The 25850-nt window shown below is 39.4% G+C and overlaps 1 protein-coding gene across 1 annotated transcript in view; it reads right to left on the bottom strand.

Moving 5' to 3' along the window:
- Positions 1-8922: 8922 nt before the first annotated feature.
- LOC126199073 (N-alpha-acetyltransferase 15, NatA auxiliary subunit-like) overlaps positions 8923-25850 on the bottom strand; it is a 137736-nt gene continuing 120808 nt past the window's right edge. Inside the window, exon 10 of the mRNA XM_049935791.1 lies at positions 8923-9051. Coding sequence (XP_049791748.1) covers positions 8923-9051 — 129 coding nt within the window. The remainder of the gene's footprint in view (positions 9052-25850) is intronic.

Here is a 25850-nt window from a genome sequence, read left to right as displayed (position 1 = left end):
AGAAGCTGTACGTTTTGTATAATATTTCACGCAGTTCCTTCACTGTTAGGACTCTCAGTCTAATGTCTGAACCTCTCATAATGCACTGACAAACTATGTCGAGGATACATATCATAAACCCTGGCAGCCTGATCATTTTACCTAACCACTGAATCATTATTGTACAAAAATCAGTCCATAGCCTAAATTACATCCAACATATAAGTGATACCACACATTCAACTATTCAGTTACCTGGCGCGTATTAATACGAGGAATTGTTGAGGTTTGAGTTGTGGCCAAAAAACAAAAGCCAATTCCTCCTATATATTAGGAACAAGCAAGAAATAGCAAACAATAGTGAAAAATTCTCAACAACAGAGGAATAACTCATACATGTGGTACATTATAAACGTAAATGGAAATCTCACTGAAATGTGACAGAACTGGCACTTTTCATCTCTAATAAAAGGCACGATGACCGAAGATATGCGATGTACTTTTTTTTGCCGTTTTCCATTGATTAAATGCGACCATTTTTATCCATTTATTGAATACGATCATCAAATCACTTTACTGATGTGTTCTTCATTTACAGTGTGTTCGGGAGAAAATGTCTTTACTGTATGCGACAAAGTATAAGTGGTTATTAATATTGTCGAGAATGGTGGCGTGATCTTGTGGTGAGAAACCTCTGGACACCACCCTAAAATTTATTGGTAGAACTGATTTAACAGCGTGCCTTCATCTCAAATGAGATTTTCCATCAATCACACTCAGCAATCACTCTCCATCGCCGGTGGTGAACTGGCAACAGAGGGTGAAGCTCTGACAATGCCAGCCACACGTGCTGGCGAAACGCCAGTAAAATCATTAGACGAATGTCGGCCGAAGAACCCGAGACAGAAGCCAATAGGCAGTTTCTCAACAAGTGGCCACGAAAGCCTTAACAATTCTGTTCACTCAGCAATGTTAAACCTGCAGTTTCATCAAACAGTGGAAAGTCCAGGTAGAAATAATGACTCAAGGCCTCCTGTATATGTTACACTTACAGTCTAATGTAGTTGCAGACAATAACTGCCAGCTATGCATGAGAATTTTGTAACAAATTCTAAGAAAGGGCAAATGACTGACTTGTCGCACCCCCTTCCCCCACATGGAAGCCTATGCACACCACTGCGTGGATCAACTATTAGATTCGAACAATACGGATTCTATGGACGGATGAGACACTATACTGCCTTTGCGAATCGTCAGTTCACGCAGTTATTTTGATTTTCGGCATTCACGATTCACACAATGAGAGCATGGAGATGTGAAACTTCATCAGGATACATCATACAATATGGGTTTACTTATTACACTTCAAAGTCCGCTCAATAAATTCACCTGTGAAAGGGCTAAAATGAAATTTATCCCTGGAAACCAAAGTACAATATTTATTTGTACTATTTACTGAGTTTCCAGCTTCACCTCTTGACAGACATTGGGGGGATAACAAAACAAAATAGAGAATGTGACATATGCAACAGTCCCCCTATAATCACTCTTGCTTCTTTCAATAACTTCATTTTCTACTGTGGTACATGATTTAAGTACAAATCACAGGACATATAGAAGAAACTCAAAGACTGTACTCAGGATATTTCAGCTCGCTGGAAACCGAAAATTTATGGAACTTTTATCTTAAGGACAGACTGACATCTCAGTACAGTACACATTCAAAGACAAAACAAGAGACCCAAGAAACTTTGTACAGAATCCAATCAAGTGATAAAATTTTCACTGGTTTCATCCATATCCTGATCACAATCCATGTTCTCATCTCAGCTGCAGAAATATTGTTGAGTGGATGACAGACAAAAATAAACATAATAACTCCTCCATCAATCTTGCATTTTTCTCTATGAGTGACTATGTTAATAAACAATAAGGTTCACATATGAGAGGTGGAAAAGCCATTCAATTGTTCAAAAGCTTCTATTCTCACGTGAAGTAGGTTGTGCAACAAGCAGCGACAAGTGAATTAATTCCCGAAAACTTCTAGTACAACTCTGTAGCTAGCACTGCTTTTAACTGTATGCATTTTGCTTGTAATTAGATACACTATGATGATGTGCTCTTTTGACAGAGATGCAACCGATCACCATTTATTCTACTTTACAGAGCAGACAAGCCTCTGAACCCTACATTCTGTGCTGCAGACATTCAACCACTTAGCACCTAGACCCTCTGTCCACAGATGCTCATGACAGTTGTGCATGAACATTTGACCAGCTTTAGACATTGCTGAAATACTCGTTCACAGGCTGTGCACAATAATGTTCATCTGCCCTTTGTCAAGGTCGCTTATCTCAATGGATTTCCCTATTTGGAGCCTGTATCTTCACCAGGGCGATCCTCCGTCCGTGTCTGTTCAGTGTACATACTTTTGTTACCACATCACACGCCCACAACGCCACCAGGCAGCATCCGACATCTTGGCAGGCAGTGGTCGTAATGTTTTGACTGATCGGTGTATTTATTTCGTATCATTACATAAAAAATATTTGTGGGAACAAAAGACTTCTGATTAAAAAGTGGGTGATGAAAAATACATAAGACATGACCAACAGTCTATTAAAATTCTGGACTCTTGCTTCATCAGCTGAGTAAGGCAAAACATTCACACCAGAATACACTCACATAATTTTATGATGTCACCTCATATTTCAGCGGGCAAAGGTCTGACTGTCATACAGAAGACCCAAGTTCAATTCATGGTACTGCCAGATATTTTTTTCAGAGGGAATACTAGAACAGGGCATATCTGGCATCAGGACGCCAACTGAGGAGCTACTCAAGTGATGCATTGTCACCGTTCTACCAGACATTATGAGCTTTCCAACCTCTGGAACTGAGTACTGAACACGTATACCTCCATACTACATCCAATCACACTGTTAGCAGAGGACAACATGACAAGGCAGCTGGCCAGATGGGTTGGCATATGTACACTCATTATATACCACCTCAGCACTGGTGAGCCTCTACGTTTTGCAAAATTCGTGACGTACAGTAAACTCCCGTTTATCTGAATCGCATTTATCCGAACAAATTTTTCCGATTTTTGTGGTTCACATTGGCGCTGTCTGACGCATTGCGCAGCTACACTTTTGGCTAGCTAGACTGACACTCGACAAGTTTCAACTCGTCTACACCTGGAGCCATGCATTCACTCTTGTTTTTCGGCAGTCTACTGCTAATCAGAGTCGTCAATTCGTGCGTGTGTCAGTTGAAGTTTTAGAGTGTTTCTTGTTTGTATTGCGTAGTTTCGTGCCATAGCCACCTATTGGAACTCCTTGGAAATACAGTGTGTACAGTATTGCTCTATGCAACATGATGTAGCCCTAACGAAACCGACAATGAGAGTGCGGCGCCAAACATTTTCCGCGTACTGTAGGTACATCAGACGAAGGCGAGCATTTAACAATTTAACAGTGAATCTACAACGCACCGTTGTGTTGCCGTGTGGGCTCGGGTAGGACAGAGGAGAAGTGATAGATGTATCAAATGTTTTCATTTGATGGCTGCCACAGCCAGGTTTCAAAAGACAAAAGCTTTGTCTAGTGTGTCTCGAGTGTTGTCAAGTCATGTATCTGTGAGTTTTGGATTTAATGTTCCGTGCTCGCACTACATGCTTTAAAATGTCCAGAGATAAAAGTGGCCAAAAACCAAAAAAGAATTAGTCTAGTGGCAGTAAAAAAAACGCAGAACGTGACTATGGACGTGGGTGGGAAAAAGAGAGAGAGAGAGAGAGAGAGAGAGAGAGAGAGAGAGAGAGAGGAAGGAAGGAATATGATCTCGTTGGAACAAAAGCTTTGTGCTTTGCAGAGAATTAATGCTGGTGAGCCACCCATTAAAGTTGCTGTGGATTTTAACGTCGGTAGGAGTGCGATTACTGATTGGAAGACACATTGATCAGAAATTGAAAAATTTTGTTCCATCCAAATGACAGGCAGAGCAGTGAAATCTCGAAAAATAATGAGTTAGAAGAGGCCTTATTTTTGTTGCACGAACAAATAAGAGCCAAAGGCGTACCAGTTTCAGGTCCTCTACTTCATCAAAAAGTAATGACTTTTTATGAGCTGGCTGAAGGAAAGGAGCACGAATTCCTCTGAAGTGATGTCTCGCTGGATTGGTTCAAGAAGCGGCATGTCATCCACAAAAGAGCTTTGTTATGCAGCATTTAAAAAACTTTGAGTTTTCAATCATACTTTGTCGTGTTTTTAACACGTCAACACAATTTTTTCAGTCAAAAACATGCAGAGTTATTCACAGCTGAATCAATAACACCCCACATACCCCACACACGTTTTATGATCGTATTTTGCGGTACTGATGCAATTCGGGGTGTTCCACGCGTGAAAACGTGGACTTCGGTTTATCCGACATTTTCGTTATCAGAACCGGTCCCCACCCCAATCATTTCGGATAACCGGGAGTTTACTGTACTGTGTGATTCAACTGTTTGGGTTCATTCTGCAACTCTAGGAGACAGAATTACGACATCAGGACAGAAAAGATGCCTTTATATGCAAAAGGCAAAGGTGATCTATCCAGACGTAACTTACAGTCATCTCTCTCCTACATGCAACCAGTAAAGCCCTTTGGGCTTCATTAATAAGTAGTTCAATACTCTTACACAGCAAATAATACCTGAAAATCAATGTGACTTCTGATCAAACAGGGGAATTTTCAGTATTCTTTGTGTAGTTAAGTAATTTCAAAATAAAAACCTTGAACAACACAATGATCTCTACATTCGTTTTATCGACTTAGTAGAAGTATTTGATTGGATGTCGAAGGCTGTGCAGTGGATTGCTCTGGAAAAATCATCTGAGAAGTCCGTCAATTTGGTGCATCAATTTCATAAAGTCACATTTGTCAAATGCAACATGAAACATCCTCAAAGACCAGTTTCCCATTGGAAGAGGCACCAAGCAGGTATGTGTTATGACTCCTCCTTTATGCTGTGATGGAGCAACGTGTCCAAGATCTGCAGAGATCAAATTGTCTCCAACATAAGATCTGTCAAAAGTGTCTTAAAGATCTTACACTTTTCCACTAACAAATGGCTTTTAGAATCTATCCAGACACCTGCCACATGCCTAACACAATGCAAGGCCTCCAGCAGTATATTCCAAACCAGATATCTTGCATCAAAAATTTGCTCTCATGCTAAATGTCAAAATCCAGGTGCTATAGTAAGCTGGTACAGAATTATTTGTGTTCTGACTTCATTTTATAAATTACTCATGGCAAAAGAAATCTTTCTGATATCTGGGAATCACAATTCAGACTTTAGAAACCAAAATTGTTAATGGTATTGCTAGAGTTGCTCCTGTTTTCTGTGAATTAAAGTGGAGGCTGTTGACATTTAATGAACCAGCTGTCTACCAGGGGGATCTTGGCCATTCAAGTTCATGTCTCTGCGACATCAAATTTCTGGACAGCTTCCATGTGAGATGCCTCAGGCCAGTTCTTAAAGTGAAATGGTTTGACTGTGTACCAAACATCAATGTTCTTTGCAGACAAATAAAATACGTACAGCATGGAATCCCCTAATAAAAGACAGCTAGGGTAATTTACATATCTATGTAAATAGCAGACTACAGATTACCTACAGCCGTGTTTTATGTGGAACTACAATCTGTCAAGCATCAGATTTGTGACCAATACCTGAATTAGAAGGATATATTCAAATTAACCCCAGCATCCTGCAACACTTCTATTGGTAACAGGGAGAAACTTGTCACATAATAACATGGGTGGTGAAGTAAAATCTAAGATTGGGCTGAAGTATATGAAAATACATGCAAAGAAGATCTTAGTACCGAATACTACACTGCAAAAACATGCCTGAGACCGGCATACATGAGCAGTAGTAACAACAACAACTAGTGTTCTGTCAGACCTTCAACAGCATCATCATGATAAACCCTGGCTTTTCTAGTGACATCCATGCACATCCTAGCAGATGAGCCATAGAGCTGCCTCTGGCAGACACGTCATGGAAGAGTCATCATTTACGGTGCTACAACCAGTCCCACTGTCATGGTGGACCAGGCATGATATTTTGAGTTAAAAACACCATTAGCAACTAGGGAGGACCAGAAACAACAATTAACTATTATACATGTACAGAGAAAAGTAAAGTGATGAGACAGACAATCAAGGCATAACTTAACATGATATTCAACAACTAGTAGTTTTACACTGTGAATTAATTTGTCTCTTGCCAAACTTTTATCTTACATGTGTTTGAACAAGTGGAATAAGTATTCAAACGTTTATCATTCTTGTAACTGTGATGTCAAATGGTCATGAGCTAAATAAATTGATGGAAAAAATATGAAAATTGTGTTAAATGACAAGAAGACAAAATGTCTGGCTCATAACTTCCTTTGGAAGGTGAAATTCCAAGTATTGCTGACAGAAAAAAAGCATTCCAAGTTTTCAGACTTTTTATGTTTCTTCCCAGAGAGAAGCAGGTCCCCCAGACCCCAAGTTTAGCTACATGTCGTGATGATGAGAGGCTCTGAATATGAAGGGGAAAGCATCTCTCTCTGTCTCTGTCTCTCTCTCTCTCTCTCTCACACACACACACACACACACACACACACACACACACACACACACACACACACACAGAGAGAGAGAGAGAGAGAGAGAGAGAGAGAGAGAGATTACAAACTGTAGTGTAATTATTGTTACTTAATGCAATGAAAATATTGTTTGGGTTATGGCTTTTACTGTCTGGTGTTGGTTACATATTGATCTTACACCAACTGAGAGATAATATTATTTTTCTACTGCAAAATCTCATCAGAATAGCAGAGAACAGAAATATATAATAACAAGGGAGACTTGCACATGCTCAACAAATAGAGTAATGAATGAAATGATGAACAGAACAGGGATATCCAAAGATTTCAGTTTAAATTCTTAATCCTGAAAAGCCAAGTGAGTAATAGAATAGGCTAGTAACTGGGAAAGTGATACATAAAACCATTACATATAAATATACTATTGCACGATGGACCGAAGTTTTTCTGTTATAGTGCTGATGAATGTCCCGTTAAAATACATTTGGTATAGACTTTCATGGGACTGTAACTAATATATTATTCCCTGAAATTCGCCGGAAGAAAGCGTATTTTTTTTTTTCCTGGGCATCATTAACAAATGGTCTCACATTTCCTGTGTTAGATGATATACAGATGTAAAGAGGAAAGATGTAGAAATACTGAAGGACAATTAAGATCATGTCTACATTGAAGCAGTGTCTGTACTGAATACACATTTTCCTTACACCTCCCTCTAAGTAGCTATGTACTATAGATCAGACACATCTTTGGAATGGAAAGGAAGATAAACCGATTTATTTATGAGAAAACACCAAATGACAAACCCATATACTAGGTCAACTGTTTCTGGAATACTGGTGCACACTTTAAGCTAAAAAAGGAGGCTTTTGTTACAAACCTGTATGAAACACCTGGATATGCGCTGCCATCAGCATGCTACACTTCAAATCACAAGACTGGTGCGCACAGCATAACATCTGCCGCACCGCCTGCTGGAGCCCTCCAGTGTATAAAGACAGAGTAGCCAGCGATACTCCTCCAATTGTGTTCTACTGCTTATTTTACTTTTTCTATATTTATTGTTTACTTAACTGTGGATGAATCAACTCTTGTTTTTCTTTTTTTTTTTATGCACTATTGATTGTATCTAGCAATTGGCAACAAGTGTGGCGTTCACTTCCATGTGCTCCGTATATGTGGTTGCTGTATCAGCTCTCATGTCCATGTAGGCAGTGCTCAAATCTCTCCTTAAGCAGTAGCTGGCTCGTACGGTTACCATCACTAACTTCTCTAATACACTGACTACGCAGACTCAAACACCGTCGGCATACTCTGTGGCCCTTACCCATGGTGAAAATGTGTCTGAAGACTAGGAGGCTTACGAGAAGTGGCTTTGGCAACACTCTTTGGCTTTGGAGTCACTGATGCAAACAACTGTAACACATTGTCACTTCTTTATATTTCTCCTCAGATCTACTAGGATGCTGTGCCTTTTAGCCCCATTCCAGGAACCTGTGTCACTTTCATTTGACAAAATGTATAGCTTGTTGTCAAATTATCACCATTAATGCACATATATCATTGCAGCATCTGTAGAGTTCTATCATTGTTACGAACAGCCACATCAGTCAAACCGGGCTTGGGCGGCCAAACTCCATGACCCCAGTCACATGTGTCTGTTTGTTACTGATGCTCATAATGATTTCTATGCTGATTCTAAGGTCCATCACATCATTTGGCTGGCTCCTGACACAGAGGTTCGTCCATCTTTGGCTGAAGTGTTGAATCATTCGAGGTAGCTCGTGCTGGTGGTGATCAGACTGAGCCTTGTCTGCATGTTCAAGGTTCAAATGAAGAAGTATACCATGGACTTTTCTATGTACAATTTCTTGACACCCTCCTCGAGTTCCTACAGGTTCACTGGTGAGGGACCGGGGTCTGGCCCAGATGCTCCGTAGTCGTCAGCCACGTACCCTCCTGCACCTGTTCATACCGCTCCACTAGTGTCCGTTGGTGCAGCCCTCATAGGTGCTCGTTCCTGGCTCCACGACCTTGGCTGCTGGTCACCAATTTAAGAGGATTCCAGCCTTAGTTAAAAGCTGGCCCAGCCGCTGTCTCTGTAAGGTGTGGACCATTGAGGAGCTAGCGATGTGCCACCGCAATGAACTGAACCGTGCAACACAAAGACGACTATGGGTCATCTGCCACTGCTTTTGCCTCCTCCAACAATGTCTGTCCAGCCTCGTGGAGCATTCCTGCTGCGGGGTCAGACACACCTTCCTTGTGGATATCTCTCACTCCTGCCTGCCTCTCCTCAGGCATCTGACACCACAACAGATGCTGCTGGTCCTTCCCGTGATTCTTCAATGCCACTTACACTTCCACCGCTGGCTGGGCTGGCACTGTCGGGCCCTTCACAACCAGTGTCCCTGGCATCTACCAGCTGAATTGCCAATGCCTCCACTGTTAGCGCAGTTCAACTATGTCGATATGCTCCTAATACCCTTATTGCTGGTCCTCCCTTATGGTTGCAGGGTAGGGGGTGGGTGCTGCGAGTATATGTGGATGGACTCTTCTGTCCCTACTCATCAATTCTTGGCCAGAATCTACTTCAGCTGCTGCCAATATCACCTGCAGCAGCTGCTGAGGCCATAGCAGATGAGCACCCACAACAAAGGAGCACCCTTTCCCCAAGTGGAGGGGGGTGCTATAACCCTGCATGCAACACCTGGATATGCACTGCAGCACCAGGCCATGGCCACCAGCCGCCATTGTCTACCTACATTGGATCACAAGACTAGTGTGCATAACACGACATCCAATGCACTAGCTATCATGGCCCTCCTCTATATGTCTATATAAAGGCAGCAAAGCCGGCACTTCTCAGATTGTGTTCTGCTTGTATGTTTGTTGTTCACTTGAATGTGGAGAGAGAGAGAGAGAGAGAGAGAGAGAGAGAGAGAGAGAGAGAGAGAGAGAGAGAGAGAGAGAGAGGGGGGGGGGGGGCTTTAGAAACTGGAATAGTGTTAGCTATATAGTTAGCTTCCTTCAGACACGAGTTTCAGATGATGCCACAAAAAGGGTATCAGTTGGAGACTGTGCTTTTTATATTAACTCTGTAGGTTTAATATGATAAGACAAAGACATTTAATGACTACTGTTATGAATACTGCATGTGCAACTACACCGTGGATTTTATGACTAAGGTACTGCTGACAGAAAACATCTGAAATATGTGCATTAGGAACGTGCCATTCACAGTTATTATTAACAAGAAATAGCAAATAACTTTGCAAACATCAGTACAAGGCGACTTTTTGGTGAAGCGCAATGTTCCAGTTCGAATCTGGGTACTAAACACAGTTTTCATCAATGGGGAAAAAAAAAAATCAATGTAAGTATATTTAATAGCATTTGCAAACAATGCTGTTATTTACTAAAAATAGCTATATCCAGTGACTTATACTGAACCATAAAAAATATGGAAAAGTCCTGAAACGCAGTATGAGTAAGTGTTCCTTACATGCTATCTGGATGCAAATGACTGAGGTAAATCACCAATCACCAAACTCCAAGCAAGCATAAAATACTTCAGACTTATTATATCCGAAGGGATGTAAGACAGCCCAACATGTGAATCACGTAGAAACAGCTCTCTAAAACTTACTATCTAAGAAGAAAAGCAAATTTCACCCATAATCATAGAGTACTCAGTTTATTAACACTTCCTAAATGTGTCACATCCGAATATGAAAGAGTGAAGAGATCGACAAAGTTTACATATGAGTTGCACACTTGGCCACAGACACAGCCAGCCAATGTGGATCATTTTTGGCAGGTTGCTTGTATACAATTTAAAATGAAAGACTCGATCTGGCTCAACACCCTCTGTTTCTGAGAAAATTATACTTTCCTACAAATTGTGGGAAGAAACTTTTCAACTGCCACTTATGTATCCATAAGTTACACTCTGTTCAACGATGGTGCTGCTGATGTATCGACCAAGGCATCTAGCTGGGAAGCAGAGAACCTGTTTTTTCTTTAGACTTGTATTGTCTTATACCTTGTAGCTACAATAGGCTGGCCCTTATCGACTGTGTCAATATGCAAACGGGGATTAGTGATCACAATGTCATTATAGCAACTACGATTATGAAAGTTAATAAAACACTCAAGAAGACTAGGAGAGTGTTTCTACTAGATCGAGCAGATAAGTAGTTATTAGCATCTAACTTGGACAGTGAATTTACATCACTTAGTTCCAGTAACTTCAATGTAGAGGAATTATGGCCAAAGTGTAAGCAGATTGTAAATCGTGGTCTGGAGAATTATGTTGCTATTAAGTGGACAACGGGTGGAAAAGAGCCAACATGCTTCAATAATAAAATTCGACAGATGCTGAGGAAGCTGAAGCCAACATACATTGCGTGTAAGGATCATGAAGAACATATACGGAAAATTAGGGCTGATATGGAGGCAAATACACAGTCATTTTTCCGTCAGGATAGGAAATGACAAGCAGTGGTGCAGGGTACTTCTCTGCTACACACCATATGGAAGCTTGCAGAGTATCTAAGTAGATGTAGATGTTTTATTCTCACACATCAATAACTTAAATAAATCAACAAGGAATAACAGCAAGGTAGCCAAATTAATTTCTTTAACGACATGAATTAGTAAAGAATTATAATTTTAAACTTTGTTGTGAAGAGGGCCATTCGGGACGGGGGGGGGGGGGGGGGGGACCTTGTCACAGCTGGTAGTATATATAAAATAACACATTTATACACAGCACAATATTCCATCACTGCATCTTGAAAAATGTTGCTTTAAGTTTTCCTGTGTTCGTAATTAACTAATGATTAATTTGGTCCTCCATGTATAGGAGAGGTAAACATTTCAACCAACTCTGAAAAAAATTTATGTCACTTGTTCCAAAAACATGAAATTATAGATTTACATTTCCAAAACATATCTTGAGAACATTTTAAAAACAATATGTTGCTGATAAGTTTTGTCTAATACTGGATTCCTGAAGAGATAAACTAATATCATCACGTATGGAAGCATAATTATAGATGACAAGGGTCAACCAATTACCACAGTAAAAGTAATTCCACTGAACCATTAAACTACATGCCAGATATGTGACATTTATTTTTATCATCAGGCTAAAAACATTGTTTCAAGATCTCAAAATTCCAAACCACGTTTCAAAACCCAGAAGGAACTGTACAATGGCACAGATGCAACAACGATCCACAGCATAATTCATGATCACCTTTCAACACCAAGATTTTAGGCAATGCTATTGTATTTGTGGTCTGCATGAGAAGCAATCTCCCCCTCCCTCTCACACGGGGGAGGGGGATGGGGGAGGGGGGTGGGAGAGAGGTGAGGTTAAGCGTAAACCAAGTTTCTTTTTGGCCAAACTTCGAAAGCAGCAATATAACTGTGTAATGACTGTAGTCATTAGATGGTCTTGATTCCGAAAGCATCTGTGCTTCGAACACGTGTATGGCAAGTACCACCCATCTAGTTGTTTGAAAGAAATGAATGACTTGAACACACTGAGTGAAAGAACCACTGTAAAGTTGCCAAGATCAAATTTTTAATACTTTACTGATTCAAGTCATTAGAGAAATTTAATTGCCTACCTTTTATTATTCCTTAGTGATTTAATTACCTTATTAACCCTACTGTTGAAACAAATTTTAAAAAAATTACAAATACAAAAAATGAATGCACATGGGAATCGAATATAGATTCTCTGCTCCCAGCCAAATACATTGGTTGGTATGCCAATGGTGCTTTTGTTGCACAGCATTTACATTAATGGTAAATAAACAACATCAGAAAAGTTTCTTTCCTTGATTTCTAGGAAAATATGCTTTCACAGATTGTAGTGCCCCCACAATTTTACGAAAGTCTGGAGACACTTGTGTTCCAGCCGTTTCGAATACGTGTTATTTTAAAGCAGGGTGTAAGGATGAGCATGGGATTACTGCAGCCATTTATTGTTTGTGCAGGCGAAACTGGAAGGGAGATAATTAGTCGGCGCTGGCAAGTGATCAGCGCAACCTGCCAAGAATAAGCAAATATGGCCCAGAAGCTCCGTGGCCAGCTGCAAAGAGTAATGTAGCATTGTATTGTTAAAAAAAACAAATGGAGAGACTCGAAATAGTGACTGTTTATTAGACGTTGAACTGCTGTTGAGAGTATGTGGACTGGACGTGGATAGTCAGCCACGATAAAATATTATGTATTAATTGTGTTCAAAAATGTGTAATTAACTGATTCTGGGTGCCCGGTAATGTGTGGGCTTACATCATAAAGTTCAGTTGTTCTTTTGTACAAAGTGGAAATAAATATGTTCTGGTGCATTGAATGATATTCAAAGAGTAGCGTATTTTTTAAATAAGAAGAGAGAGAGAGAGAGAGAGAGAGAGAGAGAGAGTGAAAAATTTCCCCTTCCTAGCAGTGAAATCTTCGGAGAAGCATCCTGTGCTAGCAAAAGACATCGGCGCTGCAAGAAAGCAGAACCATCATTCTTCAACAAGTAAGTCCACAAAAACACTTAAGCTGCATAGAGAGAGCTTAAAAAAATATAAAAACAGTTGGGAATTGCCATAGCAACTGATAACAACGAGGCTGAAGAGCGATTCCAGAAATATCGTGTTGATAAATGGTGAAATGATTAAGGGAATCGAGAAAATCGCACAACGCTGCTGTTAGTCTCAAATCACTGATGCCGCCATCTACAAATGCTGACGCCGCCGCACAACAACGGTGCTGCCGCCGTACACCAACGCCGACGTTGCATCACACCAATGCCGACGCAGCCGTCCACAAAAGCCGACGCCGTAGTCCACCTACGCTGACACCGCCGTCAATCGACGCTGATGCCGCCGTACACTGGTGCCGACGCCGCCTGAGCTACTACTGACCTTTGATTGTTTGTGAAGTGTGGGGGGTTGTGGAAATAAGAGAGTGTACTTTTAATAATAACTAGATTAAAGGCAAAACAAAACACAATGGAAAAAGAACATCAATCCATAGAGTCTGTTGGGGCTATGGGAATTGAAAAGCAGGGGCCAGATTTTGGCGAATTAATGAGGTTTATCAAAGCACAGTTTGAATCACAGAACACAAAACAGGATGAACTGAAGGCAGAATTAAACTCTAAGTTAGATTTGCAAAACAAAACTAAAGGCTCAAGTTAATATCCTAAGTAATCAGATGCAAGAATGGAAAAAAGAATTGTCCGATTCCCTGAGGGAACAGACAAATATTTTATTTAAGGATTTAGAACAAAGAACTGTAGCTCATCTGAAAGGGTTAGTTCAAAAATTAGAATATGATGTAGTAATTTGGAAACACAATTTAACGAATAATACGACTCTTTGAAAAATGTATGTAATGTTACATTTGATGTGGTCGAACGAGAAATAACTACGCTAAAAACCAATGGCCAGAAACAAGATAAGTTGATCCCCCTAGTAAAGGCGCAAATTTCAGGGATCAAATCACGGGTGGAAACTGTAGAACAGAACTTCAAAGAAAAGTTAATGACTGCAGAGCTTATAAATTTGAATGGCTTAGAAGAACAAGTAGAAGAATTAATAGGACGAAAGGTTGAAGAGAAACTTAAGTGTTGATATCTTTTCGCCTATAGTAACTTCCGATTTAGATAACACCAAGAAAGACTTAGAAACTTTGAGGAAATAATTCCAGCTTATGCAGGAGAAACTAGAGAAAGGCACAGTTTCCCAAAATATTATATTAAATAAGGACATGATAACTGATTTGCAATGGGGATCAAATTCAGCCTTGTCGAGACAGTTTCCTAAATTCAAACCAGACTGGGAGGTACACCCCACCCATTTCTTAAAACGATTTAACAAAGCCATACCTAAAAGTTGGGAGGATGCTAAGAAAATAGAGTTTGCGGTAGGTTATTTAGAGGGTGAAGCTTCAGAATGGGGCACAGTAAATATTGAAAACATCACATCCTGGGAAGATTTTCAGAGAAAGTTTAAGCAAAAATATTGGTTTTCAAGTGCACAAGAGAAGTTGATCTCAGATTTGAGAGATCCTAAATACTATAGTAATGCCGGGGGTACAATGTGCAAGTGTTTTGACTGGCATTTGACAAGGGCTAAATATTTAGATTGACCAATGGAAGAAGAGGGATGAGTTAGAATTTTAATAAGACATCTACCTACTTATGCTAGAAAAGATATTCTATGCAGTGGATGGAAAACGGTGGAGGAACTGTTATCCTTTGTAGATGCACTCAATGCAATCAATAAAGACAGGAACGAGAACTTGCATGCGCAAGAAAATCCAAATTTCAGGAGGAATAATATGAATCATAATAATCAGTCAAAGCATTATGAATCCCATCTTGCCCGAGTCCATCGACCTAGCAGGGATGTAAATAGAGGGGGTTGCTCAAGATGACCATTAACGTCCAACCTCAGTCTGGTAACTACGCAGAAATTAGTGCCCAGCAACAGCTGTGGAACAGGGGGTAACGCAGTTCCATCATTTGGAAATCATCCTGTGGTTACTACCCATGAGGAAAATGTGGAGCGATCTGGACCCAGGGCTGGGGCCCAGGTCGTCAAAATACATTGAGAGGCCTAAATAAGAGGGTACAGGTTTCCTTTATGCATAAAGTGCCTACCAAAGAGTGGCTACTGCTGGAGGAAACGAACAAAATAACTACGCCACTACAACCTATTATAACAGGAGAGATAGAAAACCACAAAGTAGACATATTCATCGATTCTGGTAGTGAAGTATCACTTATTTCTAAGGAATACTTTAATACATTAAAAACTAAAAGTAATTTACCTGTTTTACTAGTAACTGGGGTATACATAGCTGGTATAACTGGAAAGAAGAATAAGGTTGTTAAATACGAGACCTTGGCACACTGCCGTATAAGTGATACGACGTTTCGACAACCTTTGCTACCAGTGGAAGACATAAATAGAGACGTATTGTTTGGTTTAGACTGGTTAAGCGATTTTAATGTTATACTAAATTTTGACGAGAACTGTATTTATGTGGGGGAACCTGAGAATAAACACTGCATTAAGTTTGTGACGGACAGCGATGTGTATAAACAAACATCTGAACACCAAAGATTACAATTGACCATGTCAGCTCAGTTGTCTCCAGAGATAGAGTTAACTAATACTGCATGTCCACAAGAAGACTTTCACAAAAAGGTAAGTGAATCTGAAGTGTTAAATATTGAACAGCAAATGGATTTAGTGAGAATTTGGTCTAAATACCATTCAGTATTTTCAGAGAATCCGGGTACCATTAGCGATTATGTTTGCAAATTTAAGATTAAGGACGAGACCCCGTTTTTTTGCAAACCATACCCTATACCTATAAGTCTTAAAGAAGCGGTTAGGGAGGAGATTAATAAAAAGATTGATCAAGATATAATAGAAAGGAGTATGAGTGTCTATAATAAGCCCTTATTAGTAGTGAAAAAAGCTACAGGTGGAGTGAGACTGGTGCTAGATGCATGCACTCTTAACCGTCATATTGAAACCGAAAGAGATCGTCTGGTTAATATAGATGAATTATTAACTAAAGTTAAGGATGCCCAGTATTTTAGCTCCGTTGATCTGACTGCTGGGTACTGGCAAATCCGGTTACATCCCGATTCGAAAAAGTATACTGCTTTTTTGTTCGAGGGAAAATCTTACCACTTTAATGTACTACCTTTTGGACTAAATATATCAGTATCAGTATTTATACGAGCACTTGATACGGCTATTGGACGAGAGTTATTGAAAGAACTAGTTATTTATGTGGATGACATCTTGATTATTTCACCTACTTGAGAAGAACATTGTAGGACATTGAAAAAAACTTTGGAGAGATTTAAGGAAAAGGATATCACCTTAAAGTTAAGCAAATCTCACTTTGCGAGGCAGGAATTAAAGTTTTTAGGACACATCATGGGAGTAAAAGGCATTAAACCAGACCCTGAGAGAATTGAGGCTATTTAAAACTGTCCATCTCCTCGAAACATTAAACAACTAAAAGGGTTTCTGGGAATGGCAGGTTATTATCGACGCTATGTGCAAAGCCAAGAAATGAACGACCCTAGACTATTAAGATTATTACGTAAAGGTATATCATGGAATTGGGACCAAAGGACCCAAGATGCCTTTGACAAACTAAAACAAGCCTATCTTACAACATACCGTAACGAATGAACCTTTTAACATAGCAACTGATGCCTCAGATTACAGTATTGCAGCAGAATTATTCCAAGGGGAATGGGGGATAGAAACCTATTATCATAGATCTATAGTGTTTATTAGTCGAAGCTTAAATAAGCATGAACGAAATTATACTGCTACCGAGAAAGAATTGCTAGTGATAGTGTGGAGTATACAATAGTTCCAAACTTTGATATGAGGTTCGGAAATCTACATTTATACCGACCTCCAGGCTTTGTCATTCCTAACGAGTAGTAGATTATTACACAGTAGACTGGGAATATGATATTAAAATACAATATATAAAAGGATCAGAGAAGATAGTACCTGATGCTTTGTCGCGACTAACACAAAACATGAAAGATCTACAACGTACAGAAGGACCTGGGTAGTTTTCGCGATCAATTTTATAACAACAGAATATCCAGCAAGGGAAGTACACGAGTTAGCCCAAACGATAACGGAAAATATTAAACATGATCCTCATTTTACAGAGATCTATGCCATGTGTATAAGAGTGTCATTACCGGTAAACAAAATGGAACAGTGGAAGTTAACAAATCACAACTTGTTCTGGAGAAACAGCAAAGAGTGAAGCTATTGGCGGCTGTGTATACCACAAATAGCAGAGTCTAAATTAATACAGTACATTCATAGTGGATATGGCCACTTTGGAGTGAAAAAGTGTATAGCTCACATGAATAAGTTTTATTATTTTAAGCGATTAGGACGTAAGGTAACTACTACTATTAAAACGTGTGACATCTGTCAGAAAGCTAAGGAGAATAATACCCATGTAAAGTATAAGATGTATCCGATTATTCCTAAAGCATTACATGACCTCACAGCTGCCGATTTTTTTGGACCCATACCCAAATGGAAGGGAGGCGTGGCTTATATATTAGTACTTATAGAATGTTGGTCGAAATATGTAAGACTGTATCCTATTAAGAAGGCTAATGCGCAAACCCTGATCAAGTGTTTGCAAGAATAATTTATAGCTACAAGTAAACCGAGGCGTTTTCTTTCTGATAATGGACCTCAGTTTACCAGCCATGAAGTTAAGGAATTTTTAGCCTGGGAAAACATACGACACATTTTAATATCCAACTATAATCCATCTTCAAACCCTTGTGAAAGAGTAATGAAAGAGATTGGTAGGTTGTGCCGTACTTATTGCCATGACACTCACACCTCATGGGCGGAAACAATTAAAGATTTTGAGCTTATTCTAAATGAATTATTGCATTAACCTACAGGAATGACGCCCATAGAAGCCATTGGCAAGCCATTTATAGGAGAACTTCTAATTAAATTTATGACGTGGCCAGAGCAAAAAGCTACTGATCACCAAGCAATTCAGGAAAGAGTTGGAAGAAACTTACATAGGAGCGCCCAACAAAGGATAAATAAATACAATGCAACCGCAACTGACCCAGAATACCACATAGATGACTTAGTATTAGTAAAACAACACCTTCGAAGTTCAGCACTGAAAAAAGAAACACACAATTTTTTTCTGAAATACGTAGGACCTTATCGTATTCAATCAATAGTACACCAAAAAACTCTATATTTAATAGATCCTGTGACGGGAGAGGAAAAGGGAATGTATAATGTTAAGGATATAAAACAATATGTACAAAACCCCCAGGGACGTTGACGTTCTGTGTCAATGGGCAGAGTGACGTCCGCCGGTTCCCGAGTTGGGTTCCGTGTTACTTCCACATTAGTTTTCCTACACCAAACTCCCTTCAAATCTTCGACTATCCTGTAATCTATTTATAGCCCTTAAGCTATCCTATCATATTACTATTAAAGTGCGCGTCATATATCTTGGCGGCCGAGTTTAGGTTCGTTCTGCGCATCTGACGTCAAAACATACAGTCAGCCAATGAACAGAGAACGACGTTGCCAGATCTCGACTGTAGTACAGAAAAACAGTTTTAGAAACGTTCAGTCATAAATAAAGTAATAGAACATAAGCAATGTCTTGATAGCAGACATTGTTTTTTGAAAGTTTGGAAAAACCATTCTTTATGCCAATTGCTTCATTTTCTATTAATTAATTAAACCAAACAAGCAATAAGACTCTTAATTCAGGCGATAGCAAGGAAAGGTGTTTGTATCAATTTCACGAACCGCTTTTTCGCAATAAAGAACAGCGGTAATTGTTTATATCCTATTGTACTTCGACGAAGTGCGAGTAATTCATAGGCATATAAACAGTGTTTGTCAGAATTTTGCGTGACGTGTTAAGAGTCCTTATGGAGAGATATTGCAGGGTGAGCTGCGTTAGCGTAATGGTTAAGGCGTTGTATTTGAAGGCGATAGGTAACGAGTTCAAACCTTGTGCGATGCTAATTTTTTTTTTTATTTTAAAACAATATCGAAGTGTCTTACTTCACGAATTTTATTCGTTTGAATGCAGTTTTTTGAAATTTCTAGTGCTTTGTCTCTTCATTAACCCTTTCGCTGCTGCAGTCACGTGCTCCCCGCATTCCGCGCTGTGCGCGATTTTGTCATCACTGCACTGCTCGCCTGTGCAGACACATGGTGTTTCCACTGCTTTGACACACTTATCATTCGATTTCACAAAAACTATTTGGCCCAAAAATTAGATTTTTACACATCTTCTTGACTGATACCTTCCCCCCATAAATGACAATTTTGTTTCGATGTTCAACCCAGTTATTGTGCAGCATTAAATGTAGTAAACCATTGCACGAAATTTTGAAGAGTTTGCAGAGGTAAAAGTCCATAGCGTATACTTTCCGTATGGTCGATTTTAGTTGTCACAATGTTGAGAATGAAATGTGGACAAGGTACCTAAATTTCATATAAAATTTACTGTATAACAATATCTCATTTAATTTAAGTACCACATAGGTGTCGTATGTAATATTGAGAAATATTCCGTCTTTCGCGACTGTAATAAAAGTTTTATTTACACCGAGCGCGTTTGGCTTTATTTTAAAGCACTTCAGTCAGTCAAAGGAAGTGGGGGGAAGGTATCAGTCAAGAATATGTGTAAAAATCTAATTTTTGGGCCAAATAGTTGTTGTGGAATCGAATGATAAATGTGTCAAAGCAGTCGGAAACACCATGTGTCAGCACAGGCGATCAGTGCAGTGACAAAATCGCGCACAGCGCGGGATGCGGGGAGCACGTCTCTGTAGCAGCGAAAGGGTTAATGCGGCCGTGGTGGCTTTACTTCATAAACTGCGCGCTCCCCCCTAAACGTAAGCTTGCGAACTATACTGTACTATGGCGCTGTTTCTCTTGGCGCGTGCGTCGTGTGCAACTGTCAACGCAGCAATCTCCCGCGTCTGGGCGGGCACGCGCAAGCCGCCAAGATAAAAGAATTCAACTATAGAAGAGACCAATTATGACTAATTTAAGGAGTCACAATAAACAGTAACCTCTAAGCATGAGCTAAAGCTAACAGGGGAACATTCTAACAGGAGAAATAATATGATGGTACTGTTTAGGAAGAATGATACCTAGATGGCATAAACTGAACATGTGTATGAAATATAGAGTGAAGTGACTAACTGAATAACTATTTGATTATAGTGTATATAATTTCTATTTTTATTGAATGTTTTATATTTTTTGTAAAGTGTGATGTGATTGGGGAGGGTTTATATCTAATTTTAAAAGCGGTGGGTAGCATAGGCACAGACACGACCTACACACCACGTCCTTCACACAACTCTCGGTGAGAATGTCTGATCTGCAGGAGACGCCGAACATCATACCTTCTCCGGCTTCTCACTTAAGTACTGGCGAAGTGGGGATCCTGGGGAAGGGGGGTGGGAAGGGTTTCCTGTCTTTGGGGCTGTATTCTTTCTTTCTTCGATCTTACCAACCAGTTCTTTTATTTCCTTTCTTACTTCTCTTAAGAGCACCTATCTATCTCTCCCTCTGTCCATTTTCATATACTTCTATCGCTGAAGTCCTTCTCTTTTCCGTGATTTCTATAAATCTTCAACTAAGAACCTTAGTGGGCTGAAGAATCAGGACACACGATCACACTTCCACACTCAAACAATTAAATACAAAGGCACAGACAAGCAATACACAGGGACATGTAACAACTGTTACAAGATCCCATATAGGATAATAAAAATTATCAATTTTCCATTATCTACTGATCCCATCAATTCTGAGCCAAATGTATGTCATGCATATTACAGGAGATTTTCTCAAAAACAGGCAAGGGAGGGAGGGGAGAGGGTGGGGAAGGAGTTGTGCTGAGCAAAAATACCTTTGTGTCTTTCACCTTAGGTTGTACACAAGTGACACTAAATTTGAGCTGGATCAATGGTCCTATCTGAGAACTTGTCACTGTTGCCCACTAATGAGGTTACGCAAATGACCAATGGAGCTTAATGTGAGATGAACATAAAATACACTTTTAAACATCTGAATTACTTTCTCCCACAAATCTAAGACATCATGAGTTGCACACTTGTACCTTGAGGCATGTATGTTTTTGATCAAATTTCTGAGCGTAGCAAAAACAATATAAATTATACGCTGCATTTTTGTCTGAATTGTAATAGCCAAATGAAGAGTGGAAAATGGAGACTAGGGGCATCAAAGTGATCAGCCTGAAGTCTATTTTTGCAAAAAACAATTTGAAACTTTCTAACAGCTTAAAACTGGTGTGCCAGATCAGGACTCTCACATGGGACCTTTGCCCTTTATGGGAAAGTGTTCTACTAACTGAATTATCCAAACATGACTCAGAATCTGCCCTGACAGTTTTACTTCTGCCAGAATCTCATCTCCTACTTTCTAAATTTCACAGAAGTTATCCTGCATAACTTGCAGAACTAGCACCTCTGGAAGAAAGGATATAATCACAAGGCAGGAGATGAGGTAGTGGATGGAGTTAAGTTGCAAGGGCAGTCACAAGTCGTGTTTGGATAGCTCAATCAATGGAGCACTTGCCTGTGACATGGCAAGGCCCAAGGTTAGAGTCCTGGTCCAGCACACAGTTTTGGTCTGCCAGGAAGTTTCAAATCGGTGCACACTTTGCTGCAAAGTGGGAATTTATTCTGGAAAACATTTAACTGCTTGAAAGTAATCAGGATAACTGAGAAAAATCCAGTAGTCAAATAGTCCCTTGTACTTTCTAAAATTCTAAGGTAAACATTGAACTTCAAATTCTCAATATACAGCTCACTTGCTTTCTCTTGATCTATATACTTTCAATAATAATAATAATAATAATAATAATAATAATAATAGAATAATGGGTGATATTTAAACATACTATCTTTCATGCTTTCCAGAGGGGATAGGGGATGAAGGAGAGGATGGGAGATACGGGGGGGGGGGATCAAATCATTTGTCTAAAAGTAGGAAATAAAATAGATTAGAGAAATATTTGAAGTATATTTGAATGAAGTTTGAAATAATGTACAACAGATGTGGTGCTGATTGAAAATTTAAAGTTCAATGTTTAACTTAAAATCAAAGAATTTTAAGAACAACTAAAGGATATTTGTAGGGTAAATATTGTAGACTGCGTAGACTACTGTTGTTTGGCCTTTACAATTGTCATTGCTGAAGGTGTAGAAAAATTTAAACTACTTCCCAGTCTAAAAAAATTTTCAATATGGAATTCTTCAAATATAAGGAGTGTTGTTTGTGACACAAGAAACAATGTTTCTCTTACAGGTTTTGTCAACATCATTGTTCTTGCTCACTCACTTTCCCTGTTAAAAAAGAATGTAATGTACAAAGTAGAATTAACTGGAATCTAAATCAGAGAGCAGTCCCAATCAAACAACTTTGTGCTCTTTCTACGTAAATAATGTACGAGCATTCCAACTGCTACAGTTCTTTGTTTTTGATTTTAAATATTTAAATACCTGAATTTCCAAAGCAATTACAACTATATTTTTGCTTCAGAGTTCGAATTGCTGTACATGATTTCAAACATCATTCAAAAGTGTGTCAAATTTTGTTTGTTATTGTTGTTGTTATGGTCTTCAGTCCAGAGACTGGTTTGATGCAGCTCACCATGCTACTATATCCTGTGCAAGCTGCTTCATCGCCAAGTAACTACTGCAACATACATTCTTCTGAATCTGCTTAGTATATTCATCTCTTGGTTTCCCTCTATGATTTTTACCCTCCACACTGCCCTCCAATACTAAATTGGTGATCCCTTAATGCCTCGGAACATATCCTACCAACCAATCCCTTCTTCTAGTCAAGCTGTGCCACAAATTCCTCTTCTACCCAATTCTGTTCAGTACCTCCTCATTAGTTACTTGATCTACCCATCTAATCTTTAGCATTCTTCTGTAGCACCACATTTCAAAAGGTTCTATTCTCTTCTTGTCTAAACTATTTATCATCCATGTTTCACTTCCATACATGGCTACACTCCATACAAATTCTTTCAGAAAAGACTTCCTGACACTTAAATCTATACTCAATGTTAACAAATTTCTATTCTTCAGAAATGCTTTCCTTGCCATTGCCAGTCTACATTTTATATCCTCTCTACTTTGACCGTCCTCAGTAATTTTGCTTCCCAAATAGAAAAATTCATTTACTACTTTAAGTGTCTCATTTCCTAATCTGATTCCCTCAGTATCACTTGATTTAATTTGACTACATTCCATTATCCTCGTTTTGCTTTTGTTGATGTTCATCTTATATCCTCCTTTCAAGACAGTGTCCATGCCGTTTAACTGCTCTTCCAGGTCCTTTGCTCTCTCCAACAGAATTACAATGCCATCGGCAAACCTCAAAGTTTTTATTTCTTCTCCATAGATTTTAATTCCTACTCCAAATTTGTCTTTTGGTTCCTTTACTGCTTGCCCAATATACAGACTGAATAACATCAGGGATAGGCTACAACCCTGTCTCACACTCTTCCCAACCACTGCTTCCCTTTCATGCCCCTCAACTCTTGTAACTGCCATGTGGTTTCTATAGAAATTGTAAATAGCCTTTCTCTTCCCGTAGTTTACCCCTATCACCCTCAGAATTTGAAAGAGAGTATTCCAGTCAACATGGCCAAAAGGTTTTTCTAAGTCTACAAATGCTAGAAATGTAGGTTTGCCTTGCCTTAGTCTATCTTCAGAGATAATTCGTTGGGTCAGTATTGCCTCATGTGTTCCGACATTTCTTCGGAATCCGAACTGATCTTCCCCAATGTTAGCATCTACCAGTTTTTCCATTCGTCTGTAAAGAATTAATGTTAGTATTTTGCAGCCGTGACTTATTAAACTGGTAGTTCGGTAACTTTCACGCCTGTCAACACCTGCTTTATTTGGGATTGGAATTATTATATTCCTCTTCAAGTCTGAGGGTATTTCACCTGTCTCATACATCTTGCTCACCAGATGGTAGAGTTTTGTCAGGGCTCACTCTCCCAAGGTTATCAGTAGTTCTAATGGAATGTTGTCTACTCCTAGGGCCTTGTTTTGACTTAGGTCTTTCAGTGCTCTGTCAAATGCTTCACGCAGTATCATATTTCCCATGTTATCTTCATCTACATCCTCTTCCATTTCGATAATATTGCCATGAAGTACTTTGCACTTGTATAGACCCACAATATACTCCTTCCAACTTTTTGCTTTCCCTTCTTTTCTTACAACTGGTTTTCCACCTGAGTTCTTGATATAAATACAAGTGGTTCTTTTTTCTCCAAAGGTCTCTCTAATTTTCCTGTAGGCAGTATGTATCTTACCCCCAGTGATATATGCATCTACATCCTCACATTTGTCCTCTAGCCAACCCTGCTTAGCCATTTTGCACTTCCTGTCAATCTTATTTTTGAGACATTTGTATTCCTTTTTGCCTGCTTCATTTACTGCATTTTTATATTTTCTTCCTTCATCAATTAAATTCAATATATCTTCTATTACCCAAGGATTTCTACTAGCCCTCATCATTTTACCTATTTGATCTTCTGGTGTCTTCAAAATTTCATTTCTCAAAGCTACCCATTCTTCTTCTTCTACTGTGTTTCTTTCCCCCGGTCTTGTCAATCACTTTCTAATGCTATCCCTGAAGCTCTCTACAACCTCTTTCAGTTTATCCAGGTCCCATATCCTCAAATTCCCACCTTTTTGCAGTTTCTTCAGTTTTAATCTACAGTTCATAACCAATAGATTATGGTGGGAGTCCACACCTGCCCCTGGAAGTGTCTTACAATTTAAAACCTGGTTCCTAAATCTCTGTCTTGCCATTATACAATGTATCTGAAACCTTCCACTGTCTCCAGGCCTCTTACACAGATATAACCTTCTTTCATGATTCTTAAACCAAGTATTAGCTATGAAAAGTTATTTTCTGTGCAAAATTCTACCAGGCGGCTTCCTCTTTCTTTCCTTAACCCCATTCCTTGTTCACCTAGTACTTTTCCTTTCCTTCCGTTTCCTACTATTGAATTCCACTCCCCCATGACTATTAAATTTTCGTCTCCCTTCACTATCTGAATAATTTTCTTTTATCTCACCATACATTTCTTCAATCTCTTCGTCACCTGCGTAGCTAGTTTGCATATAAACTTGTACTACTGTGGTAAGTGTGGGCTTCATGTCTATCTTGGCTACAATAATGCGTTTGCTATGCTGTTTGTAGTAGCTTACCCGCACTCCTATTTTTTTTCCCATAATTAAACCTATTCCTGAATTACCCCTATTTGATTTTGTATTTATAACCCTGCATTCACCTGACCAGAAGTTTGTTCCTCCTGCAACTCAACGTCACTAACTCCCACTATATCTAACTTTAACCTATCCATTTCTCTTTTTACATTTTCTAACCTATCTCCCCGATTAAGGGGGCATTCCTCGCTTTGATACGAGGAATGCCAGTTTTCTTTCTCCTGATAATGACATCCTCCTGAGTAGTCACCACCTGGAGATCCCAATGGGGGACTATTTTACCTCCGGAATATTTTACCCAAGAGGACGACATCATCATTTAACCATACTGTAAAACTGTATGCCCG

This window comes from Schistocerca nitens, chromosome 8 (genome assembly GCF_023898315.1).
Source record: "Schistocerca nitens isolate TAMUIC-IGC-003100 chromosome 8, iqSchNite1.1, whole genome shotgun sequence".
In the NCBI taxonomy this organism is placed as follows: Eukaryota; Metazoa; Arthropoda; class Insecta; order Orthoptera; family Acrididae; genus Schistocerca; species Schistocerca nitens.
Note: the sequence above shows the minus strand (reverse complement) of the source record. Positions and strands in the feature narration are given on the sequence as shown.